This window comes from Phyllostomus hastatus, unplaced genomic scaffold (assembly GCF_019186645.2).
Source record: "Phyllostomus hastatus isolate PE091 unplaced genomic scaffold, TTU_PhHast_1.1 phas_contig_210, whole genome shotgun sequence".
In the NCBI taxonomy this organism is placed as follows: Eukaryota; Metazoa; Chordata; class Mammalia; order Chiroptera; family Phyllostomidae; genus Phyllostomus; species Phyllostomus hastatus.
Genome location: NW_025333737.1, coordinates 2,220,022 through 2,232,059, shown reverse-complemented (window position 1 = coordinate 2,232,059; position 12,038 = coordinate 2,220,022). Strand labels below are relative to the sequence as shown.

Sequence of the window (12,038 nt, the reverse complement as noted above, 5' to 3'; positions counted from 1 at the left end):
CCTTTCTTTTCCTCCCTAGAGGAATTGTCCAGGCCACGCAGAGGCGTGGAGGGTCCTTGTGGACACCCAGTTGTCTAGGCCCCTGCAGTCCTGGTTTCTTTGGTCACTGGGGAGTCCCCCCGGCTTTGCGGTCACAGGGGAGACTAAGCAAAGCCAACTGGAACTGCAGCCTTTGCCCGTCTCTTTCCGGAAAAACTGTAGGGCGCAGGAGAGAACACTTTAAAATGACTTAAAAACAGCAACAACAACAACAACAACAATAAAGTTTTATCCCAGCTTTGGATTAAATAGCTCTGTGATTTGATCGTTTGTTCAAGGGACTCAATAAATCCCAGCGAAGGACAACTCCGTGGTCAGGACACCGCTCCTTTCGACACCTGCCACGCCACATCGCCTTCCCTCCACCTTTTCTTCTTGGTCCAGGGCGCCGCCTGGACCCTGGACCTGCTGGGCAGCGGAGAGCCGGGCGGCGGAAGGTAGGCTGGGGGCCCAGGAGCCCCTGCGCGCTCCCTCGCTGGGGCTCCCGCCTCCTCGGCCCGCGCGGTCCCGCGCTCGGGTGCAGGGAGCCTGCGCTGCGGCTGAAGCTGCGCAGCCAGGCTGGCCACGGAGGTGCAAAGCCGGGCCCACCGCGGCCAGCTCCAGGGGTCGCCGGCGCCTCTGGGTGGACAGCGCGGAAGGCCCGCCCCGCCGCGGCCCTCTCCCCCTCTCCCGCCCGCCGCCGGCGCAGCTCCAAGGCGCGCCTGCAGGGCCTGGCCCCGCGCCACCGAGGCTCCGCCCCCGGCGCGATTGTCCCAGCGCCCGAGCCCGCGGGGCTGTCGGCCCCGAGGCAGGGGCTGCAGACCGCAGTCTGCGTGCGTCCTGCCCCGGGCGGGCCCAGGGCCCCCAGGCGCCCGCCTCCGCCGCGGGCAGACGCTTACGTCAGGGAGGCGAAAACCAGAAGGAGGGCGAGGGAAAAAAAAAAAAAAGGCACGAGGGCGGAAGGGGAAAACTTTATTTTTTCTCTTATTCTCTTCTGGGGCTGAAGTGAAGAGCAGGCGACCGCGCCAGCGCGGGCTTCCGGAGAGAGCCGGGCGCGACCCCAGCCCGCTGCGCGGAGGAGCCGGGCCCCGAGGCCCGAAGGGGCGCCCGGCATGTGGGACCCGCAGGACTTTGAGCGCCACTGGCAGGCCGAGTTCCCCGGGCAGGAGGCGCCAGCCATGCGGCTAGACTCGGTGCTGGACATGGAGCGGGAGCTGGAGAGCTGCAAAGTTAACCTGAGGCGGCTGCAACAGGTGTTGGCGGAGGAGAAGTTTAAAGTCTCCTACCTGCAGTCGGCCCTGGCCGGGGAGAAGCGGGACCTGGGCTGCGGGCGCCTGGAGGGCGGAGAGGGCGGCGGCGCGGGAGCTTCGGCCGCGGAGCCGGCGCCGGCGGAGCCGGAGCGGGCGCCGCCACCGCGCGAGGAGGGCGCAGCGGGCTGCGGCGGAGACCTCCCGGGGCCCGAGCGCCCTGAGCGGGACGTGTCCGCCAGGGCCGAGACGCCTCCGTACGTGTGCCTGGACCTTCCGACCTGGCCGGTGGCGGGGCCGGGGGGCACCGTGCGCAGTTTGACCGCAGCCATCCACCAGCAGCTGCTGCAGCCTCGCATCCTCTTCAGGTCCCGGGAGGACTGTGCGCCCCCCGGCCACGATGGCACAGTTCCCAGAGCCCCGAGAGAGGAGCGGTCCTCTGGGACCCGCGTGGGGCGGGGCTCAGAGGAGGGCGAGCCGGACGCCTCGGGCGCGGACGATGGGGGTGACAGCAGTGACCACGACTTCGAGATGGTGGATTTAAACGAAAAATTCGTCCTAGGCCACTTGCTCGTGGCCCCCTGCCGGCTCGGGACCCGCGAAGAGGCCGAAAAGCCGGCACGGGCGAGCAGCCCCCATCGCTGGATGCACCTGATCCCGGGGGGCTGGCGGCAGCAGCGTCGGAGCCGCGACCTGGAGCAGCTGGAGTCGGAGGCCAAGGACGGGCGGGGCTCGCCCACAGCTACGGATGAGCCCTCCAGGCGCGGGGCCCGAGAGCACCTTCCGCCGTGGCGGCGCAAGAGGTTCCTTCGGGTGCCCGAGCGGGACTCGCCCAGCCACAGCTCGCCGGAAAGGGGCAGTGACAACAGCTCGGACCACGAGGACGGCTCCTCGGCAGGTAGGCGCACCTCTCTCTCTCTCTCTCCCCCCCGCCCTCGCTTCGAGCACCCCCGGGAGCTGCTGATCACCTCCTGCACCCCATCCCAGGCATTCCTTTTTGGTCCAGTTTAATCTCAGCCTCCTGGGGAAAAAAAGGAGATAAGATTTACTTGTTTACCTTGAAGCCACTTGTGGAACTTAAAAAAAAAAAAAAAGAAAGGAAAGGAAAAATGTGGTGCGAAGTGATTTCGACTTGGGCGAGTTCTTAAAGATAAGCTTTTACGGTGATGGCAGGGGGTGTTGGGATGCTGCTGTCCAGACCCAGGGAGGAATCTTTCACTTAGGCCTTAGCCTTTCTGCTCTGACTATTGCAACATCGTCCATTCTCACCTCTCCCAACCCCACCTCCACAGGTTGGCCAGGTTCCTTTCTGCTGCACTGATAGTATCCTTCTCTGCACAAACTCCGGTGTCTCCCGTTTCCCCCAGGTTCCTTGATGTGGAAGTCTGAATCTGCCACTTAATTTTTTGAACTTATCTCTCATCTTCTCCGGCCTGTATCTGTGAATAGAACAAATTGGAACGGGTTCTCATTTTGGGGAAGGTACATAATCCTTAATGTCCCCTGCCTTTGCTGACTGGCCCTCTTCCCAGGACGCTGCACTCCATCTGTCAGCTTCCAGGAGCCTAGGAGCCTGAGTGGGAAGGGAAGGGTTTAGAATCATGGAGCCTTCAGGCTGGCCCAGTGCCCAGTGATCATGTCTAGTGCAGTGCCTTCATTTGATAAAGGAGGAAGCTGAAGCTCAGAAAGATTGATTGGTTGGAGTGAGCCGATACCTCCACTTGGACCTCCTGTCTTTTGCTATTTTCCCTCATATCTGCCCTCTCATCTGAGGACAGCACCTGGTCTTGGCCATTTTGCATCCCCTTGTAGTGGTCCGCATGGTGCCTTGCACATAGTATTGAATAAGTGCTCAATAAGTATTCCTTGAATAAATGTCTCCCAGCCACCCAGTTCCTCATAGGGTGGGGAGGAGGAAAGGACAGGGATGCGGGGTGGCCTGTGACTGCTCCTTTGCTGCCCCAGGGACTGTCAGGGTCCCCTCAGCCATAAGGAAAGTATAAATTGGTGTCTCTGGCTCATGCTGTGACCAGGAACTTCAGATGCCTTCCTGCTAAGTGAAGGAAGAAAAAAAAATTACTGATGCTGGGATTGTTCCAAAATCTCCATTATTAGATCTTATCTGGGTAGGTTTGCATTTGAATGAAAAATGGTCTACTTTGCTAAAAGCACATTTGGAAGGTCCATCAAGTCATCTGTTGTGATCAATTACACTTATTCATTAGCAGTGATTGGCTACTTTTCCCACAGGTCATGCTTTTGCTGCCTGCGCTAGTAACATTTTTTATGTGCCCCTTTAACTCAAAGGAAGAGTCTAAAGATTGCACTCTAGTGGCAAGTTTCAAATGCCCTCAATGGAGGCTACTCCAGTGGTCCAGAGCTGCTTCAGAGCTGGCTCCAATCCCACCCCCCTCAGACCCACATCAATCACCCTGCCAGGTGTGCCCAGTGCACTGGGTTTCCCCCAGGGATTGACTTTTATTTCTGCATGCTGTCTCCCCTCTTCTTAAGGGCACTCTAGCACAGAGTGCACCTTGATGCAGAGTAGGAACTAGCATTCCCTCGAGCCTACAGCTACAGAAGGCGGCCCCTCTGGGTGGATCAATGATGAAAAAGGTTCTCCTTCCTCTGGACTGAAGATTGCAGCCAGGGCACATGGCTGGCACTCATGGCTTTGGCTAAGGGTGCCTGGGCTGTGTTCCGGGCCCCATTGCAGGACCTCTCTGCAGGGCAAGCTTTGTGGGGAGCCCTTGCACAGCTGCATGTGGAGGCCCTGCCTCTGGCTCCAAAACCCCCCCAGTGAGGAAGTGAATGGGGGTGGACATGCACATGCATGCACACATGCATATCTGTGTGCTCCTATACATGTATGTGTGCACATGTGCACACTGTCACATACGCGTTGCACCTTGGCACACACTAGGAGAGAGAGACTTTGGGTATACAGAGAGGCACTAGAGCGGAAGGATTAAGGGCAGAGGTTTCACACTGCGGGTGACAGCTCGCTGAAGTCACGGGGTGAGGAATGAAAGTATTGCCAGGCCTCACTCGGCTATCCTGCTTTATTTTTCTCCATCCACTGTGTTCACCAAATTGCCACCTCAGATGCTACAGGTTTGCATGTGGATCTTATTCATCCTTCTTTGCAATAAAATGCAAGCTCCAAGAGGGCAAGGATTTTTGTCTCTTTCATTCACTGACATTGCCCCAGAGCCTAGAACAGTATCTAACATGTTAGGTGTTCCATACATATTTGTTGAATGATACATATTTTTTAAATGGGTGGAATAGAATAGAAAACATCAGAGTGCACCACACATGGTCATGGTGAGTATTTTTCTGTCTGAAAACTTTGTTTCAATTGTGTATACATGTGTAGGTGTATACTGGGCCCTGACGTAGAATGTATTTCTTGGTGTGGGCTAGACAAAAAGCTTTGAAAATGCTGACAAAGACCATGGGCTCTGAAGCTAGACCTCTTGTGTGATCTTGGGAAAAGTTATTTGAATTTTCTGTGTCTCAGTTTTCTCTCTGTAAAATGAGGCCGACAAACACTGCTTACCTCATACTGTTGATATGAGAAGTAAACGGAATGTTATTTCTGAAGGGCTTCGAACAGGTCCTGGCACACAGCAGATTTACCCACAGTGTTCACCAGCCGTGACTACAGGTTGTTTTCTTTGAGTTCATGCTTGCCACTCCCAGACCATTCTGAATCACAGGTGCTCTGGGTTTCTATGCTGCATGTGTTTTTCCTAGGAAGGCCCTGGCTCTTTCTGGTACCTTCCCAGCAGTAGGGCAGGACCCGGGGCAGAGTGGTCATGCTAGCTCGTGAGGCTCTCTTGCTGGATTGGCCCTCGGGTTATTTCTCCCTCTCCCCCAGCGATCATGCGCATTTTCTGTATTCAGACATCCCTAACTGAAGGTCAGGTTTACTGGGCAATTCAGGCGTTGCCTGCCTCTCAGTCTCAAGGAGAGAAGAGAGCACATGAGACCTCTTCTGAGAAGGCCTTGAGGCAGAGCTACTCCCCACCCCGGAAAAGGGTCATTTTCCCTTAGATGAGGGCAGGTACCCATACACCACGATGCATTTCGGGTGTTTTTCTACACAGAGTGGCCAAATCAGAATTTAAATTAGTTGGAATGCCTATTTTTTATTTTATTTTTTAGTGAAAGGACATAAAATCTTTTATTTTATTTTATTTATTTATTTTTAGAGAGAGAGGAAGAAAGGGAGAGAAACATCAATGTGTGAGAGAAACATCAATCTGTTGCCTCTTGCACACCCCCAAATGGGGACCTGGCCTGAAACCCAGGCATGTGCCCTGAGTGGGAATCAAACTGGCAACCTTTTGTTCATAGGCTGGCACTCGATCCACTGAGCCACACCAGACAGGGAAGAATGCCTATATATTTTTAGTATCTTCCTTTTAGCTCCTTGTAGGCTTGGTTGGTACCGAGAAAGACCAGGCCATATTGCTGTGAGTGAGAGTGGTGGTGTGAATGGGGTGGGGTATGGGGGCTGCGCAGCTGGCATCAGCTGTGTTGGGGCATGTGTGCTGTGAAGTCCACCTGTGCGTGTCCTGGTTCTGCCCTCCCCGGGTGTGAGACTGCGGGTAAGCCACCGACCTTTGTGATCCAGCACTTAACTTGGTGCCAGCTTCTGTTCCGAGCATTTTGCACATATTAACTCATTTATACCACATAGCAGATTTATGGGATGGGCACCATGATTATTTCCATCGTACTTTTGAAAATCTTGAGGTCCAGAGAGCTTCAGTAACCCTGCCCAAGGTCACCTAGCTTATAAGCAGCACTTAGGATTTGAATCCAGGCAGTCTAACTCTTGAGCCTGTGGGTTCAAATAATAGCACCTACCTCTCAGAATAGCTAAGATTAAATACAATAAAATATTTAGAGTTTAGCAAAGCACCTGGCACATAGTTCCCATTAAGTGCATACATGTGTAGTGTCTGTATGTATGTACATTATTATCATTTTATTTATCAGTAAAGTCCCCAGAAGACCAGTCCATTTGCTGCTGAGGTCAACCATCAGGGTTGCAGTCCACACATGGGGTTTCGGGGTGGATTTGGCCTCTCAGGCGAGCAGACACCTGCTGGAATTTAGCCCTGCCCTCCTCAGCCGCCACTCTTGAGCAGCCACAGCTGTGTACCCACAGGAGGAGGTCCCGGTGTTCTACTTTTGATTCCGACGTGCTTCTGCAGCCTGCCGCGTCCCCTCCGCCACGCATGCGCTCTTTGTGGACCAAAGTGCGCACTGCCAGCAAAGCCCGAAGGTGGCTTTCAGCGTTAGGCATCCTTTCCACTGGTAGTAACTATTCATCTGATATTCTGGTTTTAGTTCAGATGATAAAGTAGTTATCGTTAACATTTTAAATTGGTAGTATTTTCTCCTTGCATTAAATTTGCTCAGTGGAAAAGGAGCAGTTTCTATTTTTGCTAACCCTTAAAATTCATTCATTCATCCCACTCCACAAGGATGTATTGAGGTCTTACTTCGTACCTCTGTGTTAAAGGTCGAGACTGCATAAGTTCATGACCTGCCTTTATGGTTCTCACTGGCTCTTTGGTTCCTGGGGTAGATGTCATAGGTTTTTAGATAAAGAAACAAGGTCCCAGCAGGTAACTTGTCAAAGCCCAAAATAGGCAACTAAGAATTGTTATTTAGAACTTCAGCCACATTCAAGAGCCTAGAACAGAAAGACATCTTAGAGTTCATCTAATCCTGCCTCTCTCCAGACAGATAAAGACCTTGGGGCACTAAGAGTTACCTGTGGTCACATGTTCATGACCCTGAAGGTAGGGCCTACCAGCCAGATCTGGGCGTTTTCCAGCGTATCCAATGGCCTTTCTTTCCTGGGATTTTAAGCAGAGAAGACTAAAGATGTGAGTTCTGCCAAAGCCATAGTAACAGGAGCCTCGCACCATTTGGCCTCACAGCCAGCTCTGTGGGTGTAAATGGTTAGTCCCATTTTATAAGTGAAGGTGCTGAGGCTTGGACAGGTAAAGACATTTATCCAGAATCAGACGGCTGATAATGGAGCCAGCGTTTGAACTTGGGTCAGTCCTACAAAGCTGATGCTTTTCACTTCTGGCACGTACTGCTGTCCTGGGCCAGCTGTGGAGTTCTACATTTCTCAGCATGGGAGGCCCTGCTTCCCATGCTGGGCCTCCAGATTCGTCCAAGCTGCCAGTGAAGACTTTTTATTTTTAATCTTCATGGGAAATGTTCTTCCTGCTAGGTACTCATGTTACCTATTTCATTCGTAACCTGGTGGTTTTTTCCCCTTTCCTGTTAGTGACTAGTGAGATTTTTGCCCCAGAAAAAAAGTTCCTTGTGCCCATTGGATGTGTTTGAATAATATAAAGTATTGAATTTTCAGCCTTAGCTGTGATAGAGTAATTTTCCCCGTTGTGGCGAGACATTAAAAAACTATTTGAGACACATGAGCTGGTGGCTGGCTGTCATTCATTTATAACCAGAGTTGACATGGTGTCACTGCTTGGTTCTTCAGTGCTGGCCCCCCTCCTCCCCTCACCCCCACCGCCTTAGCGCCATCTGCATCTCATGAACGCTTTACTAATCAGTCAGAGGATGTGGGCAGTTTAACAATTTCTTCCTCCTCTACAGCCAGCCTGAAAACTTTTTTACTCCTCTAGTTCATTTTTCTTATTAAGAGACTAGTCACAAGGCAATCGGCTCTATATTTGCCTCTGGACCTTTATGTTTTAAAGTCAGGATCTTCATCCATTTTCCTGACTTTGAGATAATGGTACAAACACTTTCTGCACCTGAAAACTGGGCATGATGTTCCCCAGCTTGCAGGGTTGTGAAGCTTACACTGGACAAGTTAGCAACTTTTTCTAAGCCCCAGGATCCTTAGTAGGGGTGATAACTAACAGTAGGGCTGTGTCAAAGGCTTGTTGTGAAGCCTCAGTGAGATAATGTGTTCAGAGTGGCATGGCACACGGGCGGGCATGTAAGTGTTTAATGAGTCTCAGATGGTGTTATTGTTACTGTCCTAGTACAGGGACTTTCACTTCGGCTGAACCAAGACACAGCTCACATTCATTCTCTTCATGTAATGAAGTTCCCCAGGCCTCTTCGTCTGCCTCTGTCTTTCCTTTCTTGCCTTCCTCCAGGTCCAGAGGCGAGTTGCTCCTTTTTTGTTACTTTCTGGTCCCTGGTCCTTCCCCAGTCAAGCCCTGTCTCCCGCAACATCTGAAAAACCATTCTCTGGCTTCTCCTCTGCTACCCTCTATCACTCGCTTTCAGCCAGCGCTCGCTCCTGCCAGTGTCTGTTCCTGTGCTCTCTCTGGCATTTGAGATGTCCTCCTACCTCCATTTGCCCAGTCACAAAGCCAGCCTCTCCTTTAAGGCCTAGATTTTTTTTTTTAAAGATTTTATTTATTTATTTTTAGAGAGGGAAGGGAGGGAGAAAGAGAGAGAGAGAGACATCAATGTGTGGTTGCTGGGGGTCATGGCCTGTAACCCAGGCATGTACCCTGACTGGGAATCGAACCTGCGACACTTTGGTTCTCAGCCTGCGCTCAATCCGCTGAGCCACACCAGCCAGGGCAAGGCCTAGATTTTTAATGGAAACTTTTATTGGTTAAGATACGGATTTTCTGCATAAGACAAAAAGCCCAAAAAGTGGCTTAAACAGGGTAGAGGTTTATTTATCCCTCATATAAAAGAATTCCAGAAGTAAGCAGTCCAACACCATCAGAAGTTCAGGCTTCTTTTGTCTTTCTGCTTTTCTGTCTCAAGGCCTCCTCATGGTCTAAAATAGCTGCTGGAAAGCCAGTCATCACATTCATGGTTCAGACGAGAATTAGAAGAAAGGGAGTGAGTGGCAGCAGTTGGTCTGCCTTTTAAGGCACAAAGTCTTTCTTACCAATTTCTCTTTAGATTTCATTAGCTACCTCTAGCTACACGGGAGGCTGGGAAATGTAGTATTTTATCTGGGCATATCGCCACCTGTATAAAATAGGGGCTCTGTTACAAGGAAAAATGGAAGCATCGATATTGGGTAGGCAACTAGCAACCTCTGGCACAAGCTTTTTCCAACTACTCCAACCTATCTTATGGTTCTTAGAGTGAGCCTCACACTCGCACAATTGTCTTATTGTTGTGCCATCTAGTAGTGCATTGACCCAGTGAACAAATAACAACTGAACCACTGCTCTGTGCAAGGCACGATGCCTTTTATGTATTTACTGTGAAGAGTTGCTCTCAAACGAAGAGGCGAGCTGGCTCCTGGAGAGCGAGGCACGAGGAACACGGCTTGTGCTTCTGTCTCCCTCACAACAGTGTCTTTCTCGGGGCTGGGCACATCGTAGGCACTTCATAAGTGCTGGTCGATTTTGGAACTATAAATTCCCTGGCTTGGTACTGTGCCGGACAGTTCTGGTTGTGTAAGGTTTGTTTTGGGTTCATTCTTGTTTTGAGGAATCATAGCGGGGAGAGGGGGCATGGGGTATCTCTAAACATCAGGGCTGCATCGTAGCCTCAAAGACTTGCCCAGGCGTTGGGGTAGATGTGACTGTTTTGGAAGCTGGACTCCGTTTATTTACCAAACTAGAGTCAGAAGCAGAAATCTCTGTGCCTACCTGACTTTCTTTACCATGCTGTCTCTGTAGCTGTGTTTACGCCACACGACTCCCTCTTGTCTCTGCACTGCGCAGCCGCAGAGCGGTTTTGCACTCTCCGCAGTGAGCGGCGCCTTGTGCTCTCGTTTCTGTCCTCCCCTCGGATCCCTGCTCTGGTCTGCCTGAGACAACACTGAGGGGAGGGGAGGGTGCCGAGGGCTTGTGCCACATCTTGAAGCTGCTGAGAAAAGGATTGTTTAACAATTTTTATTAGCACTTACGAGGAAAGGAACTGGAATATATTTAGCTTTTCCTACCTGCTAGGCACTATGTTAAGTGTTTAACCTGCATTATCCCATTTTAATACTCAGAACAGTTTTCTGTTCTGTTCTAACTTGAAGGTACTGTTCTTTTTATAATTTTTTAATCCTCACCTGAGATTTTTTATTGATTTTAGAGAGAGAGGAAGTGGGGGAGAGAAAGAGAAAGGAACACTGGTGTGAGAAACACTGATGAATTGCTTCCTGTATGTGCCCCAACTGGGGATCGAACCTGCAACCTTTGGTGTGCAGGACCACGCTTCAACCAACTGAGCCACTTGGCCAGGACTACCTATTCTTATTTTGCAGATGAGGGAACTAAGACTCTGACCAGTTAACTACAAACCCAAATTTGTTTAGAGCTAAGTACTGGGGTTATTTTTCCCTCCTATTTAAAAAATTAGTTAATTTTATTAAGAGATAATTCATATATTATAAACTGCACCCTTTTAAAGTGTATGCTCGTGCCCTGGCTGGGTGGCTCAGGTGGCTGGAGTGTGGTTCTCGCATACCAAAAGGTTTGAGGTTCGATTCCCAGTTGACACATACCTAGGTTGCAAGTTTCATCCCCAGTCCAGGCACATACAGGAGGCAATGATCTGTGTTTCTCTCTCTCCCTTCCTTCCCCTCTCTCTAAAAATCAGTAAACATATCCTTGGGTGAGGAGTGAAATAGTAGCAGGAAAATAAATAAAGTGTGCAGTCATGAGGTATCCACAGAGTTGCGCAGCCACCACCACTCTAATTCTAGACCACTTTCATTAGGTGGGAGGGGCTGTTTTTGAGCCCGGGCTTCTCTCACAACCGTGCCACTTCCTTTTCTGATTTGCCATGTGCAGTGGTTTAAAATAACCAGACCACATGTTGGGAAACAGCAGGGCTGGCTTGGGAGAGATACGTGCGCAAAAGGACCATCTACTTCTTCTGTTGCTTTTCCATCATCGCGGCGGTCTTGGTGCCGGATGGGGCTGCCTTCCTTCCTCTGGTCCCATCTTACCCTGTTTGTGTTTTCTGGACGTGGGGCAGGGGGCACAACGTCCCATACTTGAGGTTCCATGAGCACCCCTAGTTCCTGCCATGGGGTTATAGTTGGCATGGTGAGAGGGGCCCTTGTGCTGACCTGCATCTTTTTTTGTCTTTGTAGCCCCAGAATGTCATAGTGCCTGGGGTACAGAAGGTGCTTAATAAATGATCATGAATATTTAGACATTCATTCCATTGCCTCTAATCTAAACCACTGCAGTAACCAATTGTTCTGCCTCTAACCTTTCTCCCCTAGCTCCTGGTTGTCTTCCAAATTAAAAACACAGTAATTGCTCTAGCCCTTAGACTGCAGTGATCATACTGGCTGGCTGTCCCTTTAAAAAAATTTTCCTCCTAAGCCCTACCTAGCAACTGCTGTTTTCATGCTATTGGCCAATACTGGGTCACATGGTCATTAGCTGCCCAGAGAGCTGGCCAATCAGAAATTTTAGCTCTTCAGCCTCTGGTGTAGAGTGTTCAGGGGAAGGGGATTATGAATGGCTTTTGGGAAACCGGCTCTGGAGTCCTCCCCTGAATTTTGTCATTCAGTCATTTGAGCAATTAGAAAATGGTTTTCTTCTTTGCTACCCGCATGGGATTCTAAGCCTGTAAAGTGTGTGTGTGTGTGTGTGAGTTAGAAGGGGACCACTTCTTTTAATTCTAGTATCCCTGCCCCTAGCACAGTGCTGACATATTGTATTCATTAAACAAATAAAATAATTATTGTACATTTTCAAGTAAGGATTTTATGGGATTAGAATAGCTGAGCAGACTGTTGGGGTCTCTAAGCATTTAAAGTCCTTTTTCATTTTCCCT

At 50.6% G+C, this 12,038-nt stretch overlaps 1 protein-coding gene across 1 annotated transcript in view; it reads left to right on the top strand.

Moving 5' to 3' along the window:
- The first annotated feature begins 815 nt into the window (after positions 1–815).
- The window catches only part of ABR (ABR activator of RhoGEF and GTPase), a 172,749-nt gene continuing 161,526 nt past the window's right edge, over positions 816–12,038 (top strand). Inside the window, exon 1 of the mRNA XM_045837276.1 lies at positions 816–2,163. Coding sequence (XP_045693232.1) covers positions 1,131–2,163 — 1,033 coding nt within the window. The 5' untranslated portion in view covers positions 816–1,130. The remainder of the gene's footprint in view (positions 2,164–12,038) is intronic.